General features: G+C 42.6%; 1 protein-coding gene across 1 annotated transcript in view; it reads right to left on the reverse strand.

Moving 5' to 3' along the window:
• Positions 1-4563: 4563 nt before the first annotated feature.
• LOC128843034 (synaptotagmin-like protein 4) overlaps positions 4564-22324 on the reverse strand; it is a 63937-nt gene continuing 46176 nt past the window's right edge. Inside the window, exons 13-17 of the mRNA XM_054039501.1 lie at positions 21840-22001; positions 20905-20983; positions 19770-19869; positions 14451-14656; positions 4564-8934 (exon numbers count right to left, since the gene is read on the reverse strand). Of these exons, the coding sequence (XP_053895476.1) occupies positions 8789-8934; positions 14451-14656; positions 19770-19869; positions 20905-20983; positions 21840-22001 (693 nt within the window). The 3' untranslated portion in view covers positions 4564-8788. The remainder of the gene's footprint in view (positions 8935-14450; positions 14657-19769; positions 19870-20904; positions 20984-21839; positions 22002-22324) is intronic.

The raw sequence follows: 22324 nt of genomic DNA on the forward strand, positions 1-22324 counted from the left end.
CTAGCCCTAAAGGAGCTGCTCCTGCGATTAGTGCTTACTTTGGTGGGATCACTCAAGTGAGTAAAGGATTGTGGGTTGGGGCCTTTGACAGCAGAGATGGGATCCATTCTGAGGGAAGCGCACAAATTTAATCACCCTGGTCAAAAAGCTGGCAGTGACATCTTGGCTCCCTTGAAAGGAGAGTTTTGCTTCAGTGGGGACATGTTATCCTCGTGGTACTACGGTGTTGTGACTTGATTGGCCACCATCACTATGTGCCTCTGGAGCAATGAGAACATGTCTCTCACCCAAAGGGCAGTGCCACCGTCAGCACTGTTGGTAGGGCTGTGATTGTTTGAAATGGGAGGTTCCTTTTAGAAGGAAACCACTGTCTTTGTCTCCGTTACAACACGGCACATTGTGGCAGTGCGGTAAAACCCTGTCACCACACGCAGAGGCGCTATTGACCCATGGGCAGCGATGGCTAAAGGCCAAAGCCCCAGCCAGGACCTCAACACTGATATTTACTAGGGCCCTTTGCTCCAAATATTGTACCATTTGGCCATGATTTATGGCCCTCATAAACAGCCAGTGCTTTTTACACCCACTAATTGGCAGCTGGAGATTTAAGCCATCTCCAGTCTGATGGCAGAACTACCACAGGAATACATAAAACCCTGCCCAGCACTGTATACTCCATGCAATTTTAATGCCCTTTTGGTTTCCAAGGATACTAAAAAATAAAATCAATCAAGCATACGTTACTGCAGCGCTGTTTGTGCATGAGCCTCACAACACGGCACCCTGCCCCTGTGCTCACAACGCTGTCTGGAAAAGTGCAACTTTATAATTAAATGTAGCTTTCACCGGTCTAAGGACTAGAATAACCAGATTCCACAACTGGGAAACAAGGACCTGCTTTTGATCTCTTTTTCACCAGTGTAACTCCATTGTCTTTCTGGAGTTACCACCTGATTCACGCTGCTGAGAGAGTAGAGTCGGGTCTACAGGGAGAAGCCGTGGTGAGTCTTATGCTTTGAGGGCTGATTCGCCATTGCCTTGGATAGTCAGTTACACCCACTCGGATGACACCCACTAAGCAGTCAGGTTGCACCTTACACTGGCTCTGAATTTGGACCCTGATTCTCCTTTCACGTGCACTGAACTCCATGGGATTTCATCCTGGTGCACACTGGTGCAAATCACAGCAGAATCGGGCCCTGTGTAGATACTGACCGACCAGCTGCTGGTGCATTATAGACAAATAGATCAATGTGATGGATTTGATTAAAATTAACTACCTGCAACAGATACTTTATTAGCTCGTTACACAAGTAAATCCCCCGCTAAATTAGACACATCCTGGCAGCTGTGAAGCCAAGACCGATTATAGTACAGACAGAACTGCAAATGTTCGTACACGAGAAGCGCCAACTGTTGCATGCCATTGTAAAAGCCAGAAGCAGCAAGACGGTGGTAAGAGGATTATTAGTTCGATGACACCAACAGTTTGCAGGGCCTTTACTGACAAGTATGAAGACAAAGGTACAAGAGCGCCCTAAAGCAACTGAGAATTGAGCCCACAGACTCCACTAAACTTACTGTTTTGTTTTTTTTGAAGTGCATTTTATGATAGTAAAAGGTGACAGCCCTGGAGCCTGAAGGGCTCACACCATCCCAGGACAGGTATCACACGATTGACCGCAGTAGCATTACACAGGGTGTCAGTTTGGCCCTTTCTCTTGTTAAAGTACTAGAACTTATTGTATGGTGCCCTGCCATACGGTGTGCATCGTACGTTTTAGTCTAGCCCCATTCGTCAAATAAAGGAAGGCCTCACAATATGTTTTCTCAAAAAGAGCCCCAGGCTCCCTAGCAAAACACTGATGTCCCTGAAAATGAATTACCAACCATTGCTCAGTGTATTGCAGGTCGGGTCCCTTATTTCAGACTATGTTCAAAAGGGCACAGGCTGATTAGTCTACGTGGCAGTTTTCCCATTCAAGGATTCCAGCTGGCCAGCTAAAACTCAGATTAAATCCAAGAACAGAGCCTCCGTCAGGAATGTTATGCCCTTGTAGCCCTGCAGGTCTTTCCAGTGAGAGCACAGGATCTCTTCATACATAAAAGAAGCCCCACACATCAGGAAGAATTAATAATGAAGGGAGGGGAGGCTGTAGCAAGTTTTCTCCGTGCAGCCTGCCTTTAGCTATTTACGTTGTTAGAAAATGGTTCTATGGTTTCCCCTTCGAGACGTGCTATCAATCACTTGTTTAGAGCTGGAACGCTCCTTTGGCTTGCTGGCAGCCTGCAAGGTCCGCTTAGGGATGCTACACGTTTGTTCGACTGAAGTCGACGGCAGTGTTGCGATGAGCTGTGAACAATGGGCTAAGGGCCAATGCAGCTGGCATGTGTTTTGAAATCCCGGGCTGAGACTAAACACAACACATGATTATTCTATCAGCTACGGTTTTATCGTAAGCGCAACTACTTGGTTCGACACAGTATTGGGGGTTTTGTGGCTGTGTGTTATTAATGTGTTTCCATTTTACAAATGGCATTGTAAATTTAAAAAAAAGAGAATTAATGGAGATATCCTATCTCCTAGAACTGGAAGGGACCTTGAAAGGTCATCGAGTCCAGCCCCTGCCTTCATTAGCAGGACCAAGTACTGATTTTGCCCCAGATCCCTAAGTGGCCCCCTCAAGGATTGAACTCACCACCCTCGGTTTAACAGGCCAATGCTCAAACCACTGAGCTATTCCTGTAGTGTCAGTCTAGCCCCTTTATAACATCCTTTGTCACATTTGATGACTTATCAGGTTCCCCTTCAATCTTCTTTTCTCAAGACTAAACATGCAGAGATTTCTTTTAACCTTTCTTCATATATCAGGTTTTCTAACCTTTTTTGCATTCTTTGTCCACATCTTTCCTAAAGTGTTACATGCAGAATTGGATACAATACTCTAGCTGATGCCTCACCCCGTGCTGAGGAGAGCAGGACAATTACATCCCATGTCTTACATGCAACACCCCTGTTAATACACCCCACAATGAGATTAGCCTTTTTTGCAGCTGTATCACATTAACTCCTATTCAATCTGTGATCCACTCTAACACCCCGATTCTTCTTTGCCTAGTCAGTTATTCCCCATTTTCTAATTGTGCATATGATTTTTCCTTCCTAAGCATAGTTCTTGGCATTTGTCTGTGTTGAATTTCATCTTGTTGATTTCAGACCAGTTCTCCAATTTGTCAAGGTTGTTTTGAGTGCTAATCCTGTTCCCCAAAGTGCTTGCAACCCCCTCCCACCTTGGTGTCATTTGCAAGTTTTATAAGCCTATTCTCCTCTCTTATTCAAGTCATTAACAGACATATTGAACAAATAGCAGACCCAGAACTGACCCCTGAGGGATCCCACTACATACACTCTCCCAGTTTGAGAGTGAACTATTGAGAACTGGTCTTTGAGTACGAACTTACAATAAATTGTGCACCCATGTTATAGTAATTTAATCTAGACCACATTTCCCTTGTCTGCTTATGGGAATGGCATGTGGGACTGTATCAAAACCTTACTAAAACCAAGATGATCACATCTACTTCGCCCCCCACCCCATTTACTAAGCCAGTAGCATTGTCAAAAAAAGGAAATTAGGTTGGTTTAGCAAGGTTTGTTTTTGACAAAGGCATGCTGGCTATTCCTTATAACCCTATTATCCTTTAGGTGCTTAGCAATTGATTGTTCAATAATTTGTTCTCGTATCTTTTCCCGGTATTGAAGTTAGGCTTACTGGTCTATGATTTCCCAGGTCCTCTTTGTTCCCCTTTTTAAAGGGAAGTACTATGTTTGCCCTTCTTCAGTCCTTTAGCACCTCCAAAAGTTCTCAAAGATAATTGCTTCTGTTAATTCCTTAAGTACCCTAGGATGAATTTCATCAAGCAAGGCCCTGAGGCCTGGTGCTTTCTAGACATATAAGAGCAATCCTGGAGGAGCCCAGACCCCACACAGATGGAATCTCCGTTTCAGAAATGGTTCCATCATTCAGTATAATTGTGCCTGCTTGGTGCTTTTGAAGGAGAAATCTTTACTGTGTTGGGCCTGATCTCACACCACTTTTATGCTGGTGTAAACTTCAATGGAGCCCTAAGATCCAGAATCAGGCTCACTGTCAAAACCCTGGATCTGAAAACTGGCAGGAAAGGGTCAAAATCCAGATCTCTGTTACACTGATCTAATTATCTTCTAGTGCTTTTTTTTCTGGCATTCATGAAATAGAACTGCAGTGGGAAAAGGTGCTGCTCTGCAATGGTGATCTTCACACCCAATGGTTGATGTTGAGTGTAACACCCACTTCCCATACCTTACAATGTCTTTGCAAATATATTTTAGTGTGACATTTTAACGAGTGACCCAGTGTCTTTCTGACAAGCTTCTTGACATCAGCCGCCACTGTGAACACACACACACACACACGGAACAATCCTCCTGCAAAAACCAAACATGACTAACATACCTTAGAGATGGGAAAAATGTAAATAAATAGGGGAGATGTTAGTAACTAAGAACAACTACACTGAATATACACTTATCAGGAACTGAAGTGTGGTTTATTGATTTTGTTTCTCACACACACAGGTCAGTTTTACAAATTCCTTTTGGTTTATTTAACCAGCCCACAAAATACCGTATTTCTTCTTTAAACACATCTTATTACATAGATTTATGTTGTTGGGGGTCTGCTAATATTTCTCTCTTCAGCTTATAAGTGTCACAATAAAATCAGTTTTGCTTTTCTCAGTCTTGGTCAAGATTAGAGCTGGGCAAATACTTTACTCAACAAATGTTGACTTTTCCTATCCAAGTACAGAAAGTGATTCCCTGGATACTCTTCAAGATTATTCACCGAATTATTGCTGGTAATTTGCCCAAAGACTGTTCACGAGCTGTTTGTGCCAAGTAGTTGGTGAACAATCTGAGCAGGTCTGATTAGACACAGGTCACATGGTTTGCTTCTGTTTCCTGACTGGAGGAGCAAAACTTCTTATAATCTGGCTTTCTCTGCACATCTTGCTATTGGTGAATTAAAAATTTGCTACTTGAGCAAAACGCTCCTGCTTGTAAATTCACTCAAGATATCTGCAAAAAGCAGATACGAAAGAGGCATAAGCAAACTGTTTTCAAAAAAGCATTCTTGAGTGCAGAAGAATGGTCACAGGGAGTTTTTCCTGCAGAATTTGCCCAGCTCTAGTCACGCTATTAACCTTTTCATTTTAAAAAAGGGCCAGATCCTGTAACCCACACACGTAGGCCTACTCCGGACTATAGGATTACTTGTGTCCCACCAGTAATTGGTGGTTGCAGGATCTAGCCCTAAGGACCATAACTTCGGTTTCAGCTGCATGCAAAGACACACGTGACTTCAACGAAGTTGCATGTTTATATCCAGGGGAATTATGGACCTAAATATATTTACTATGTATAAGAAAAGCCCTCTCTTTTGAAGGGAGTTTGTTTAATCCATCATACAAAAAAAAAATAAATACAATCAGAAGCCTTTTGATCTATTATTTCCAAATTAATCTGCAGCGCATGTTAACATGGACCCGTGCTATAGTAGCCTATAACATATAGATACTTTACCTCTACAGGTTGAATTCACAGATTACAAATGTCAATGTAAAACACATACCAATGGCCATTAATCTTTTATTTGGTACAGGTTCCTCCACTCCTATGTATGACACTGACGTGACAAAGTGCCTTGCATTTTTGCTGATAAAGTGCTTTCCGTTTATTAAGTGAAGCAGATATGACCTCCTACATTACACATGACTATGCTACCACTGTATTATGCTTGGCGGTGTAATCTTTTACTCTGATGTGCTAGTAAATACAAAATTTATTAATAATTAATAATTCTGAAATTAATCAGTGCTTAATTTACAAAACAAAACAAACACCACCCAAAAACCAATGCAACCTTAAAAAACAAAAACAAAAATATATAGATCACAATATCTTGGGCCAAACTCATCCAAACTTTGACACCAGGAATGAACTTGGCCCTGTAACAATGATTATTTCACTTTGTTGGCACCATATTAGGAAAGAACTGAATCTTGGGTGTACAGCTAATGCTAATATGAAATAAATACTTAAAAAGTAATTTGAAAAGTTCATGTGTGTGTAAACAGCGCTTTTGGCACATTCATCACAAATGTACAAACACTGTAAATCACTGAAAGGAAAAACAAGTATGTATTTACATTATGGCCCAAAATGTTGATACCCATTATTCACAATAAATAGCACTTCACTCCACAGATAGTCCCACAGAAGTCAGTGGGACCACTCAGAGTAAGGTACTATTCAAACAGTAAAAGTATCAGAATCTGCTCCTATGTAAGCAGAAAATCAGTATGTTATAGGCCAGATTTTCAGACCCTTACTTGGGTTTAGTAGTAGCACCTTAGCCAAGGAGTAATCCTCTCAACTCTGATAGCACTATCCATGGTGTAAAGCATTACTCAAAGTATCTGAATCCACTCTGAGTAACTTCATTGAAACCAACAAGGCTACTCAGGGTAGTAAAGTTAAGATTTTAAATTGAGCTAATCCCAACCCTGGGGCCAATCTAGCTCCTTGTGTTCACACTTCAGAGATAGTCAAGGGATAATTTGTGTGAGCGAAGTGAACAATCTTTAGTATCTCTTTCTCTTCATTTGATCTTGTTTTCCTGTGGCAGGGGTCCCCAATGCGAGTCTAAGTGCGCCCGCGTACTGGCCAGCAGATGAGCATCCGCCGAAACACTGTCGAGAAGCAGAATCATCCAGAGGCGGCGACGCCTCTGGAGGCTGCTGCTTGTCGGCGGCATTTCGGCGGATGCTCGTTCGCTGCCATGGTCCTCTGTGGCTCGTTGTCTGGCGCCTGCCAGATGAAAAAGGTTGGGGACCACTGTCCTATGGGCTATTTCTTAGTGCTGCAACACTACAGTTGGCCAACATTTTTCTAACATTGGTCAAAAGTGAAAGGATTGTTTTACTAAAATGAATTTAAATGAAAAAGCTACCTACATGAACTTAACTTTTCAGGGTTTGTGAAAGAAAAAAAGTGTCTTAATATTCTTAATCAAAAATGTTCTCTATCACTTACTTATGACCTGTTTTTTGGTAAGCTGAAAGTCTGGAAATCTAAGACAGGTGCTTTGGTAAACAAATAATTAAAAAAAAATGGAAATTAAGAAATCCACAAAACCCAAAAAAGGCATCAGTTTTGAACCCTTCAAAAGGAAAACAAACTTCAACAGTTTTCATGATTTCCCCCCACATTTCTCAACCAGCTCTACTCAGCCTTGCAAATTGCTTTTAAAGGTCAGATACCTAGAGAAGAAATTTCTCCAAGAGTAACCACTCTGGACTAGGCAAGTATGATTCTGTTTAGTGGCATTGCCTCTATTTTATTTTGTATATATAGGATTACTCAGACCATACTAACGATAGGTATAAGGAGATCATTTGGTACCTGAGGGAAATCATTCTATTTAATCAGAGTATGTACATTTAAAGAGGAAATTACAAAGCTGCATTTAAAATGGTTGCAAAATCTCTACTGATATGCACTGGATAGATGCAAAATCCCCAAAAGCTGCTATTTAATGATAACTCCAACACAGACCGCAACTTGTTGACATCAGTCGAGAGAAAGGAAGATCAAAGAAGTAGCCAGAGGTACAGGGAGCAGTGGGAGATTTCGCCAGCTCTTTTTACTATGTAACTTGTTACTTTGGTGCAGTATGTACAGTCATGGAATACTTACCTTTCCCATCAGTTCCAAAAATCTCCCTCCTGTCCTTGGCTGTAGTTTTGACCTTTCTTGATACACCTCATGAGTCTGACAGAAAGGCTGCTTGCTACACATCTTAATTTCATACTTAATGTTTTATATATACAAGGCATTTGAAAGAACGGATTTGGCCCAGCAGTGATTTAATCATATTTTGTATTTGGCTGAGTGCAAACTAATTTATATTCCACTGCAGTTTTCCTTTAAGTAAGTGACTTGCCCAAGGTCACAGAGGAAGTTTGTGGCAGGGTTGGGAATAGAACCTGTATCTACTGGGCTGGTACATTAGCTGAAAGACCATCATTCCTCGTTTCCAAATAAAAACAGTATGGAATTAAATTTATTGAATTCTTCTCTGATATATCTTAGTCATGTTGCTACATTGTCTGCTCCAAACAGTCCTCTTTCTGCAGGTCCACCTTGGATCTCAAAGCAATCTAAAGTGGATTTTTCCTCTGAGTCATTGCCACATTATCAGTGACCGATGGAAAGGTCCCATTTTGAGATGATGCTTGCAATCCTGCAGCCAGTATGAAGCGTACCACTTGAAAGGGAATATGGAGAATGCCAAGCTGCAGCTTTATTACAGCTGTCTCACTGCACAGAAAAACAGCACAAAAATCCAGTAACAAAATAAACCCTGTATAAAAAAAAATATATTTACACTTCTTCCCTGCCAATGTACTGAGAGGCTAATGAAGTCTAAGATCGAGTATATAAATGATTAACAAAAGTAACCATTGGCCTCTTGCTAAAATCAAGCATAGCATCAGTTTAGCATCTTCTAAATCCTCTACTGGGAGATTAACACCACTTAGCACCTACCATCTTTAAAGCACAATGCAATCATTATCTAATTAACCTGACACCTGTGCAGGTAGGGGAGGGGCTCCATTCCCTGGTCACGGGGAGCTTCCCAATTCTAATGAATATGCTCATAGTTTTAATTGTACAACAGAAATTTCATTTCAGTTTCCTCCTCCCTGCCAGTGAGCGTAGCGGCAGCAATCCTTCAATCCATTCATTGGAGGCTGACATCATTTCCTGCCAAAAGGCCACTTCCTCCTGTGTGGAGTCCATCCAGTCCACGGAGATACCATAGCTAGTGCCTTAGAAAGAACAAGAAGGAGGTGATCATGGCAAGAGCTGCAGAAGAGGTTTCTATTACATGCAAGAATATTTAAATGTAATCTAGTCCTTCATTGGGGGTCCAATCCTGAGGAGCACCGAGCACCCTGAACACTTATTGTTCCACTGCTGAGACTCTGAATGTCAGGCCAAAGTCAATTTAAGTGCCCAAAGTCAGAAGTCCCTTAAACGCAATTTGCAAAGAAAAATTATAGTGGGCTCATACCTTTCTTGCCTTTTTTTGATCATAAAGAAGGCCTTAAAAATTGTGTTTTTAAAAGGAATTTGTTGTGAGTGTGTATGGGGGGGGGGGGGGGAGAGAGGAGGGGAAGGAGGTTTGTGTTTTTTGCCTGTTTTAGACCAGCAATTCATTGCTTGTTTACCTTGGAAGCACTAGTGAAATGATGGTATCACAAGGTTTCATGAGACTGAAAGCTCTGCTAATAAGACAAGGGATTTTTAAATCAGACTGTTGAAAACCTTTTGTTGTTGTTAAATGTGTATTAACACCAATGCTTAATGAACATTTTGGAGACAGGATGCTGTTGTTAAATCTTTAACAGCCCTAATTTAATTGACTCCTAAGACCTCAGAATGCATACATGCGGAGGTCCCAGGTCTTGGAGCAAAACGAGTGAACACCAGACTTGACATTCCTCATATTTTAAAAGGTAAAAATCCAAGCAGAAAAAAAAAGTTTAAAAAACTCTTTTGTGCCTTTTTTTTTTTTGGCATATTATATGTCTGTCATCACCATTCATCATGTTTACCTTTATATTATATCCCTTTCCACCACCCACCATTTGATTCCTCTGTTTAAGCTCATACCCTGCAAACACTTTACACACATGTAATTTTAAGCACACAAGTAATAGCCCCATTGAAATCAACAGAATTACCCATTTGCTTAAAGTTAAAACGTGCGTAGTGTCTGTGGGATTGGGCCATATAACATGAACATTTTGGGCAAGGACTGCCTCTGCATGTTTGCACAGTGCCCAAGACAACTGGGACCCAATCCAAACTGGGGCCCCTGGGTGCTAGTGTGAGATAAAATGATAAACAGATAACAATGAAGCAGCAAAATAAGGCACAAGCCCAATTCCTCCAAAAGCCTCCCTTAAAACTATACTTTAAAGATGCATCAAAATATGAATGTGAATGAACCAAGATATTTTAGGACTCATTCAGACTATTTCTGAATCCTGGGGCATTCTATCTGGTAGCGATCCAGGGCTACTCTGGCCTACATTTCTTTCATACAGAAATCAAGTTTTTGATAGCGTAATTTAATTTGATACATTTAATTCCAATTCAATTACTCTGGCAATTTACCTAGCACTTGGCTTTAAGTTCAAACAATAATCAATTTGTAAGCATCAGAGGATAATAGGGTGATAAGTAATAGCCAACATGAATTTGTCAGGAACAAATCACGCCAAACCAACCTAATTGCCCTCTTTGACTGGGCTACTGGCTTAGTGCACAGGGGGAAGCAGTAGATTTTGACACAATCTCACATGACATTCTCATAAATAAACTAGGGAAATGTGGTTGAGATGAAATTACTAAAAGGTGGATGCACAATTGGTGGAAAGATCATCCTCAGAGTAGTTAATGGTTCACTGTGAAACTGGGAAGGTGTATATGGTGGGATCGCTCAGGGGTCAGTCTCGGGTCTGGCATTGTTCAATACTTTCACTAATTATTTGGATAAGGGAGAGGAGACTGCTTATAAAATTTGTGGATGGTGACACTAAGCTGGGAGGGGTTTCAAGCACTTTTGAGGACAGTTTCGAATTAAAAATCATCTTAAATTGAAGAATTAGTCTGCAATCAACAGGATGAAATTTAATAAAGACAAGTGCAAAGTACTCCATTTAGTAAGGAAAAAATCATGTGCAAAGTTACAAAATAGGTAGTGCCTAGCTAGGCAATAGTACGGCAGAAGAGGATTCAGGTCTTATAGTGAATCACAAATTGAATACGAGTCAACAATGTGATGCAGGTGCAAAAAAAAAAAAAAAAAAAGGCTAATTGAGATAACGGAGGCCTTAGCTGGAATACCATGTCCAGTTCTCGGCACCATACATTGAGAGAGATGTGGACAAACTGGAGAGAACAACAAAAGTGATAAAATGTTAAGAAAACCTGACCTCCGAGGAAAGGTTAAAAAAGCTGGGCATGTTTAGTCTTGAGACAAGACTGAGAGGGGACCCGACAACAGTCTTCAAATATGTCAAACGCTGTTATAAAGAGGATGGTGATCAATTATTCTCCATGTCCACTGAAGGTACAACATGATGGAATGGGCTTAATCTGCAGCAAGGGAGATTCAGGTTAGAGAGTAAGAAAAATGTTCCAACTATAAGGATAGTTAAGTACTGGAACAGGTTATCAAGGGAGATTGTGGAGTCCTTGTCACTAGAGGTTTTTCAAAACAGGTTAGACATACGACTGTCAGGGATGGTCTAAATATACTTGGTCCTGCCTCAGCATGGGGGTGGGGTTGAAATGGACTAGATGACCTCTTGAGATCCCTTCCAGTCCTATACTTCTATGATTCTATACCACTGCCAACCAGAGAAATGTCTGAATTTGGACCATATCATATTGGCAACAGTGAATCCTGAATGTGATATTTTTATATCTCGTTTATTAGCTTGTTGTAGCTGCTATTTCACAGTTGGGAACTTCATAACACTCTTGGTGACATGTTAGGAGACAGAAAACAGAAGGTGTGCTGGCAAGTCCCCCACTGCCAGCACTTAAGTAGGTCTGAGAGGAAGATCTTCCAACTGCTACAAACATTTTCCAAACAACCCCTGGGGAACTGTTCATCCTGTATTATAACCCATTGAAATTTCCTCTGCCTCTTCCCTCTCAGCAAGGCCTCCTGTAACAATTTCCTGGTCTAATAATAGAACTCTAAACTGCATTCATTTTTGGTGAGTTATATTTGTTGCACTTTAACAGTTTCATGTAGAAAAATAAAATCTGCCAAGGCCTAAATGTGGGACACACTGCAAGCTAGCTCACAATGAGCACCATCAGAAAAAGGCACAGAACAGATTTCAACAGAATGGAATTAATTTCTTTAGCATCAATAATGTTGATTATAATCTCTGCATTAGGAGGCAACATTTTTAATGTCAGCTGTGTGTGTTAAAGGCAAGAGGACTTGGACAACAGAGTGGAGAGTATGCTTATAAAATATGCAGATGACACCGAGCTGTGAGGAGCCATAAGCGCTTTGGAGAACAGGATTAGAATTCAAAGTGACCTTGACAAATTAGAAAAATCTTTCTGAAATCAACAGGATAAGTTCAATAAAGATAAGTGTAAAATATTTCACTTAGGAAGGACCCCCCCCCCAAACACACGCACAATTACAAAATGGGGACTAGCCGCTAGCTGGCTGTGCTGCTGAAAAAGGATTTGGGGATTATAGTGGATCACAAATTGAATACGAGTCAGTGTGATGAAGTTGCAAAAAAAGGCTAATGTCAGTCTGGGGCATATGAACAGGAGTGTCCTATGTAAGATACAGGAGGTAATTGTCCCACTCTACTCGGCACTGGCAAGGTCTCAGCTGGAGTACTGTGTTCAGTTCTGGGCACCACACTTCAGGAAAGATGTGGAGTTGGAGAGAATCCAAAAGAAAGCAAAAAAAAAAAAATGATAAAAGGTTAAAAAACCTGACCTACGAGGAAAGGTTATACACATCTGGGCATATTTAGTCTTGAGAAAAGAAGATTGTGATCAGGTCCCCCCTCAGTTTTCAAAACACGTGAAGGGCTGTTATAAAGAGGACAGCGATCAGTTGTTCTCCATGTCCACTGAAGGTAGGACAAGAAGTAATGGGCTTAATCTGCAGCAAGGGAGATTTATGTTAGATATGAGGGGGAAAAAACAACCTAACAGTATGGGTAGTTAAGCTCTGGTACGCACTTCCAAGGGAGGCTGTAGAATCCCCAACACTGGAAGTTTTTTAGAATCTGTTGGACAACCACCTGTCAGGGATGGTCTAGGTCTACTTGGTCCTGCCTCAGAGCAGGGGGCTGGATTGATGGCTCTTAAGGTCCCTTCCAGCCATTCATTTCTAAGATTCTATGAAGATCTCCCCCTGAAAAGGGGGGGGGGGGATAAATGGAAACTGAAGCGAAGAGGCAACAAAGGATGACTATCCAAATGAAGGGCAGTGAAGCACTGTTAGAAGACACAATTTCTAATGGAGGTCCATATAGAAATCTTGGCACAGAAACATGGACATCAGCTATATCCCACCCTTTGTCTATCTGGTCAATTTAGGAGCCAGAGTGGCAGAATACATCAGCATGTCCCTGACTTTAAGCGTCGTAATCCTGGTGAAATAACACACTTGAAGTTGGGCAGATGTCTAAGTGCCTGCCTGAATTGGACCTTAGACTGTAAACTTTGAGACAGAGATTGTCTCTTAACATGTTTATACAGCATCTAGCACAATGGGGTGCCAATCTCATGGGGGGTTGTTGGCACTACTGTGATCCAAATAAATCTAATATTTATGTCCAGCAGACTACACTTTTCCATTTTGTGCTTTATTTCCAGCTACCATAATCTCAGCACTGATTGTGCACCATGAGTACCCAGTGTGCATCCATCGCCATTGTAAGGTATTCATGATTGGTCTCACTTGTAAATGTCAATATATTGTTATAGGAGGGAGTTACCCGGTGGTGCTGATACACAAGTTCTTTTTCTTAATGTGCAAGCACTATTCAGTCAATGGAGAAGTGCTGCACTTTATTTGGGGGAGCTGTTGCAAACAGAAGTAGAGCCAGTTCTTGGGATGGAGTTGCTTCCTAGGATCCAGGTATTAGTCCCAGGTTTTGCAGGACTGTCCTGCTTTCACCTATAAAAACCCCCTGTCCTGGTTGAAATGGCTCCTGTCTTGCAGAACTGGCTGGGCTTGACTCCCTGCTCCAGGCATTGCAACCTGCTTCCACTCCTCCTGTGCTCTCTAATTTGCTCCTTGCTCTGAGACCATGTCTGCCTCCACACCGGCCTTTCCTGGGCCCTCTCTGAGCCTGGTACATGCTCAGAATGCTGGAGCAGAGCCCAGCCAGCCCCTTCGACAGGAGTTGCTGCATCAGGGTGAGTGCAGGATAAACTCTCTCTGCAACTCTCCGACCCTCCCACCCTCTGGGGGCAGGCCCATCCCACTTTAGCCCATGAGAAAATTGGGAGGGATATTGGTGTCTGGGCTGAGATTTCTGAAAGAGGGGTTTGCCAGCATGCCATTTGTGACCACCTCTGACCCAGGACTGGTGTGTGCATGTAAAACCAAGTTATACTTGGAATACACCCACACTCGTCACTGATGTCTCCTCCAACATGAAGCTGACCTGGAAGGCCCCATCATGTTCTATGGCTTAGTAGAGCGGTGACAATAATCAACAAAATTGAATTTAAAGAAAAAAAAAATATCTACTGACTCAAATAAGGATCCAATTACCTGTCCCAAGGCCCAGCCGGATCCCTCCGAGGAAGTGATTGGTTAGTTTTTCATGATCCCACACAGTCAGCTCAACACAGGCATCTTTCAGATCTTCTGTGTGGAATCCATCGTACACGATAGTGTGATTAAAAACGGGGTTTGGGTCTCTTTTAATAACTCTGGTCTTCTGGTAACTCTTCTTACTGGTGTCTGGAAGCACGTAGCTTAGCAAGGAGAAAAAAATACATCATGTAATGCAGAGAAACAAATTTTTAAACTATTTTCTGGTTTTATTTTTGGTAAGGATGGATCTGAACCAAATTTCTGGGTCCACAGACTCCTCAATTGTAAGCTTAGGGGAAATTTGGTCTCAATTTAGCAACTAGTCTCTAGAGACATTAGAATAGTCAAAAGTTTTAAATGAAAGACTGTCATAAGATTTCATCTTAAAAGTGAAAGTTTTCATGAAGAATTTTCTCTATTTTAAAATTTGATGGTTTTGACAAAGGTTTGGTGAACATTTATAAAAATTATCCATTTTCATTTTATATTTATAAAAAATAAATTTGTTTTTTTTTAAAATAAACAATGTCTTGAACGGACATTAGCACAAGAACCCAACTACTGTGATACTTAATAATCCAGCACCAATCCTAATAATAGTTCTGGCCACATCTCAACACAAATTCTAAACAAGACTGAAAGTCCTATAGGATCCAACCCTACCACAAACCCAGGGATTCCTACAAGAAATACACCCAATAGTAGCACTGGTACAATTACTGGCCTCAATCCAAAAACAAACACCTACTGGCCCCAACCCTACACCTAGCACGGTGAAACCTACCAATGCCAATCTTAGCCCTGGTTAGAGGACCTCCATTGGCCACAGCCCTACCCTAGGCTGGGCCCTCTTCCAGCCACAACCACAACCCTAGACCACAGATCTCTTCCAGTCCCAGTCCTAATGGCTCTAATCCAAATCCTAGCCTGGAAAGCTCTACTGATCCAAACCCTAACCATATCCCGGAAAGCCCAACCAGCCCCAAACTCTAATCCTAGTCTGACAAGCCCTACCAGCTCCAAACCTAATAGGTCAGCAAACCCTACTAGCTCCAACTCTGGCCCAGTGAGTCACACAGTCCCCACCTCTGGTCCTAGACTAGCAAGGCTTACCAGCCCCAACCGTAACCTGAGCCCGGGGCCCTCTACTGGCCCCACCCCTAATCCTAGCCCAGGGCCTTGTTGTATTAATTTAGGTGGAACATATGGGCCTAAAGGGTCAAAGGTGTTAAAGACCTTGTCACTGTCCAACATTAAACGAGGTTTGGGATAGAGAAACCTCAGCCTGCTTAGTATCATGGCAAGCCCACCTTTAAAAATCCTTTAAAACCATTTATTAAAGATACAGAAAAGAAGAAAACACAGTTAACGCATCTGAAATGTAAAGTATTAAATAAAGCTTTCACTTTAACACCATTTCTTGTTCCCTTTCCCTTTAGCTAGAGAGATTTTAGAAGGAGTATCCTCCTTAATCTCTTAGATGGTAACTGTCCTTTTTGGGGAAAAGAGAAGAAGTTAGTAGAGATGGGCTGGAGCAGTCATTGCTGTTATTAAAGTCTGATCCTGTTTCCTAGAAGAAAAAACAAGATGAAAGAAAAAGAGGAGAAACAAAAAGAACAGCAAAGATAGAAAACGTAGCTTCTGTTTCTGGCATTGATTCTTGCAACCTCACAGCTGGGAAAAAACAGACATAGCACACAGTTGTGACGTTGCACTCCGTAAGGGTTTATGGAAATATGCTTATGAATGTAAATATGATGTAACTGGAATATGCTTTATGAAAAAGGTCTCTTGTAAGGTATCATTACAAAGCTTATAAACTACTGAGGGTGTTCATCCTATTTGTATGTATGTATGTATCATTCTTGTATCTGAAGCTAGAAATATGAAGTATAACTCTGAAGTCCTATTGTAATTATGCAAAGCGTGGGCCATTAATGGTGGTTTGGAAGCTTGATGGCTCCCATTGACTAAGACAATTGGTTGTAAATGGCTCTGTTTACTTGCAAACCTCCCTGGGTACCTGCGGGCCAGCCCTGGAAGAATGAGGTCTCGCAGGACATGTGACCATGTCACAGGATACTGTAATCCATCTTAAACCTGGTGCTTTTCCATTTAGAAGGAGGGGTGGGGATCCAGAGAGACAAAGGGTTCCCACCTTGGGCCAAAGCTATAAAAGGGGTTGAAGCAGAACAAGGGGTGGGGGTTCCACTCATGAGAAAGCCCCTGCTTTTCACCTAAGATGCCTGCTGGAACTAACAAGGACTGTACCAGGGGAAAGGATTGGGCCCAGACTAGGAAGGAGTCTAGTCTGTGAAAGAAGCTTATTGGAACATCTCTGGGGGTGAGATTTACCTGTAAACAGTTTCTTAAATGTATTAGGCTTAGACTGGCGCATTTTGTTTTATTTTGCTTGGTGACTTACTTTGTTCTGTCTGTTATTACTTGAAACCACTTAAATCCTACTTTTTATACTTAATGAAATCACTTTTGTTTATTAATTAACCCAGTGTAAGTGATTAATACCTTGGGGGGAGCAAACAGCTGTGCATCTCTCTATCAGTGTTATAGAGGGTGGACAATTTATGAGTTTACCCTGTATAAGCTTTATACAGAGTAAAATGGATTTGGACCCCATTGGGAACTGGGTGTCTGGGTGCTGGAGATAGGTGACCTGCTGAGCAGTTTTTGGTTAAAGTCTGCAGCTTTGGTGGACCAGACCTGGGTCTGTGTTGCAACAGGCTAGCGTGTCTGGCTCAACAAGGCAGGGTTCTGGAGTCCCAAGCTGGCGGGGAAAACGGGCTCAGAGGTAATTTCAGCACATCAGGTGACAGTCTCGAGGGGGTCTCTGTGACTGAAGCTGCCACAACAGTCTTACCAGCAATTTTGAGATTGGCAAACTTGTACGAGCATCAAGCTGTTTCGGGCACTGCTTTTAGCTGCTTCTTTCTGTTCACAGGCTTACAGCAGTGTTGCAAAATATACAGTCTTAGCCGACTAAGCCAGACTCTTATCAGACAGAAGAAGAGAGATAGGAATGAGAACAAGGTGCGGAAGGAAAAGAACAGAAAGAAGGGGGACAAAGTCTCATGTTGCAGTTGGTATTCAGGATTTAGCTGAAGCCAGCAGAGGTGGGGATGTCATTTTTCTCCCTTTCTCTGACCCAGTCTGGTCAGGACAACTCTTAGTATTAGAATAAAGAGGGTCTGGGGTCCCAGGAAATGGTGTGGGTGGCAGGCATGATAATGAAGTTCACTCCAGTAGCCAATTTTTCCTTCCAAAAAAAATCTTTAAGGATCCCCACACCCCAAAGGAATAGCCCATCCTTTCACTATTTTGTCCACCAATTAGGCCTAATTTCTGACACATCAATTTTGATCTCACATGGTCTTGTTTACCAAGCATAACAGTCCTTGAGTTATATCAGTACGCCTTTTTGTTTGGAGCAGTTTAGTCAGTCTGTCTTCCTTTTGCAACTTTCCCCAGCAACAACATTTGTTGTTGCAGGTTATTGTGACACTTCATGAACTTTTACTCATTGTTCACAGTTGAGCTCACAAATTAGCATAAATCTGTAGGCCCAATTATCACAACAGCCCTCTGCCAGCCCTAACCTTAGCCCTGGGGCCCTCTGCCAGCCCCAAACCTAACTGTAGATAGGCAAGCCCCACGGATCCCAAACTTAAACCAAGCCCGAGCCCTCTGCCACCTATCCTAACATTAGCCAGGGGCCCTCTGCTGGCTCCACTAACCGTAGCCCTGGAGCCATTGCCTACCCCATACCTAATCCTTATCGTAGTGCAGGGCCCTTTTCTGGCCTAACTGTAGCTGGGCAAGCCCTGCAAGTCCTAACCTTAACCCTAGCCTGAGGCCCTCTGCTGGCCCCATTGCTGACCCCGAACTCGATCCCTTTCCTCAACTGTAACCCCCATTTGGGGATGATATCCTTATCATTCCAGCAGTGCTACCTTCAACCATTCAAAAGTCATTATTTAAGCTAAAAAAATTGTGACATTGGACTTAAATTCATGAAATTTTAAAAATATATTTGATTTTCTTCTATTTCTCATCTTGTTTGGGATTTTAACGTTCACGTGTTCACACTTGTATCCCAAACAAGTAGGCTAAAAAATCTTTCATTAAGAAAAAAGCAAGGTAAAATTCTGTGTAATCATTTTTATTTGGGAGCTAGGGCTCTCTAGAAAACATTTAAAATTGTGTTTTGGCAGCACTCCAATCCATGTCAACTCAAATACTTGCCCCAGAGTCCCTTAATAGCAACTCACATCCACATCCAAGGTGCCCTACCCACCATGAGCCTAGGGGACCAACCCTTGGTTAAATGACACTTACAATTTCAAACCTTAAATCTAGTCTGGGGTCCTCAACCTGGCCTATCCCTAACTACTCAGTCTACTCTGCAGTCTACAGTACCCCTAACCTTACGTGAAGGCCACTTACAGGCTCCAACCTTAAACATATTTCAGAGACAGAAATCCTGTACAACAACATTAAACTTAATTTGTGCCCTCACACCTCCCCACAGTCAAACCATAGCTTGGGCCCCCAAGCTTTGTCCTAACACAGGGTCTTGAATTAGGCCCCAAGTCAAACCCTAACCCAGCAACCACCACCAGTTCCCATAGTAACCATTCATCCCTAACACTAATCCTGGGTACCAACAGCTCCAGGCCTAACCCTAGTCCAGAGAATTCTACAGGCCGCAATTCTCACCCTATAGCTCAAGGCCAGCACTGGTCACAACACATTTAACTACTACCCTGGCTACTCCAACTTGTTCCAATTGTAACCCTGGCTTGAGAACCGCTATCAGCCCTAACTCCAACCTTACCTGGGGCCCACTACATGTCCCAACACTCTCATATCCCGGGGCTACAACTGGCCCCAACTGTAACTATAGCCCATTGACTAGATCTTGTCAGACCCTGAGGCCCTCTCTCCATTTTTACTCAATCCTCATGTAGGCCAAACTCCCATTGATTTCAGTGGGAATTTTCCCAGAGTAAGGACTTCTGGATTTGCCCTATGGTGAACAACAAAAGGCAATTCACTCCAGATGATCATAGAGAACAGAGCACTGCACCGGAGATAGCGTGCGGCTATTTATAGTGCAAAGAACTGATGCACTGCTAGATATGACCATTAGAGGAAACGCCTCCAAAAATAGGTCTCCAGGAAGGTGTGTATATGAGCCCTGCATCTAAACTAAGGTCTTCCCCACTTATGTACATGGGAAAAAGCTCATACAATTACCATTTCACAAAGGAGTCAACTCCGGAAGGGCGCAACTGTGGGAGGTCCTTGCTGTCTTTGACCCAGATATGAACTTCCCCAGATGAAGGATTCTTTGGACCTGCCATTTCAGAAAATAGAACGGTTTTCAATCAAGTCCTAATAGTAGTCAGCAAGCAGAGGAGCAGTTTCCTTCACTAAAAGTGTGAAGGGGTGGACCCAGGGCCCAACTCTGCCCCCTACTTCCCACAACACAGAGCAGCTAGATACCAGCTGGTGTGCAGCTGCTTATCAGCTTGTTTGTCCCAGTGAAATGCTCCTACTAAGAGACACTAGACACAGCACTTCCTCTCACGGGCCAACAGAAGGTGCTATACCCCCAGAAGAACCATTTTATCAGGCTAGTCTGGCTGTGTAGCAGCTTGGGAGGTGGAGACAGTAAGTGCTCAGAGGCACTGTCAGGGACTGCACCATGGAAGAGAGAAAATGCCTGAGCTGCATTATTGAGGGGAGATAGAACATACCCATGTACTCTTTTGCTATCCTCTTTTCTGTCATTTCATCCTAAATCTGCTTTCGTCCTAGTGCCTAGCACACCCTCTCTTCCCCTTTCAGAGAAAGATTTCCTTTGGACCCTATCAGAGGGTCAAGCAGACTGTAGTCCCCTGGTTAATGAATGTTTCTTTTTGCTACAGAGCCACTGCCCAACTTTTCAGTCTGCAAGTGCCTCTGTCCTGAGAGTTCATCTCCACCCAAGACTAACACAGAAGGATTTCCATCCCCTTTCCCTCCATAACACCCCACGTTGCAGCTACCGGCCTCCATGGTGGAGGAAGTCTAAACAGGACTCCATTCAGAACTTGCCAGCACTGCTGTCTTAAAACGGTGGGCAGAGTGCACTGATGAGGGAGACCAAGTTCCTGTCTAACCCAGAGCTGAGCAATGAACAGCAAAGAGTTGATTAAAGCACAAACCATACACAACCTGCAGACTGAAGTACAAAGCACCTGCGGGTCTTCATTCATGCAAATCACAAAGACCATCTCTTGCTCTAATGAGATTATCCTTTAATGAGGCCTCAAATAGACTGGGCTGCAAGCTGCATGCCCTCTAAGCACAGGCAATATTTTTTCTTAATGTATAAAATATATTTTACCTAAGCTTCCTGGTGGGACATACTTAATAGCCAGATTCATCACTCCTCGATGATCCACACCATTAATAGCAGAAAGGCTCTGAAAAAGAAAGATCCAGGATAGGCGAACCATGCGCTTGTATTAGCGCAAGATACACGGCAGCATTTAAGATCAGTAGGGATGTTCCCACAGATAGTCCTAGGGGCTGGGGCAGTCTGTTCTCGGCGGAGGGCTCTTCACTCTGAGGCTTTGCTTCCTCACTTTGTCTGTCAGAACCCAAAGGCCCCACACTGGTTTGTGATTTTATGAGTCCAGCTTGAGACACATTAAAGAGACTTGGTTTTTCAGAGGGCAGGTGCTCATTACTTTCTGAAAATCAGGCCTCTTGAAAGGGATCCCAAACTGGGCATCTCAACATGGAGGCACCAACAAGTCAATCGTCACTTGACACCCAAGTTATCGGACTGCCAGGGTGTGTTGCAATGCCTAGTTATAGAAGGAAAGAGGTTGTAGCATCGAGATGTTCTAATAACCTTCTCCTCTGTGCAGCATGTGAAGAAAACAGAATTAGAATGACACTTTTTGCTTTGCCTGGACCACCTTTCTGATTAATTTCCAGGTGCAATGTAAACTGTTGCCTTTGACGTAGAAATTGCCGTGTGGTTTGGGTCTTGCCTCTCTGCTCTCGTTCTGCTGCAGTTAGAGATCAGATGAGGCACTAACAGATCCCAGGTTTGCATTGGGCAGTTACAGTAACTTTGCAACTGATGCCCCACTCCCGCCCCAAAGGCGCCATTTCCAGGTGGAGAGCAGTGTCCTTTCATTGGCGCTGTGCCATTCTGTCAAGCAGTTACTTAAGATTTCGATAAAATATTCTGAACTCGATATGTTAAAGATCAGAAACTCTCAAGCATCATTAACAAATGTAGTAGGATACCAGCTGAGACATACTTACCCGTGGCTTCAGCATGTACCAGTTGAGTTTCTTGTTGCTCCAATCCCAGCTGGCTAGGTCTATTTCTATCTCTCCCAAGAAGCTGTTACGTCCCAGTGGGTCATTGTGCCACACGGAAAGATTTAATTTTTGGATCAGCAACACCATTTTCTCTATTTTATACTAGAGAGGAGAAAAAGAGGGTTGGACTGTTCAAAGTATTTTGCTTTTGTCTGAACGTTAAATAGAATTTTAAGACGGACCTAATTTTTCATCATTGCAAACACAAAGTAGTAACCTGTCTCAGTTCAGCCCCAAAAAGAAAGAGCCTATAGGAAACAAAGCCAAAGACACCAGCTCGGTGCTTATTTCGAAGGAGTGGGCCCCCCTTCTTTGGAAAATTATAAATCTCGTGTCAGCCTAGCTTTGTGCTGCTTCATACTCTAGTCAGATATTGCCAATGCCTTTTTCTGGGAGCAGGGAAACAATGCCTTCTGTTTTTATAA

The sequence above is a fragment of the Malaclemys terrapin genome, chromosome 9, assembly GCF_027887155.1.
Source record: "Malaclemys terrapin pileata isolate rMalTer1 chromosome 9, rMalTer1.hap1, whole genome shotgun sequence".
NCBI classification, from domain to species: Eukaryota; Metazoa; Chordata; order Testudines; family Emydidae; genus Malaclemys; species Malaclemys terrapin.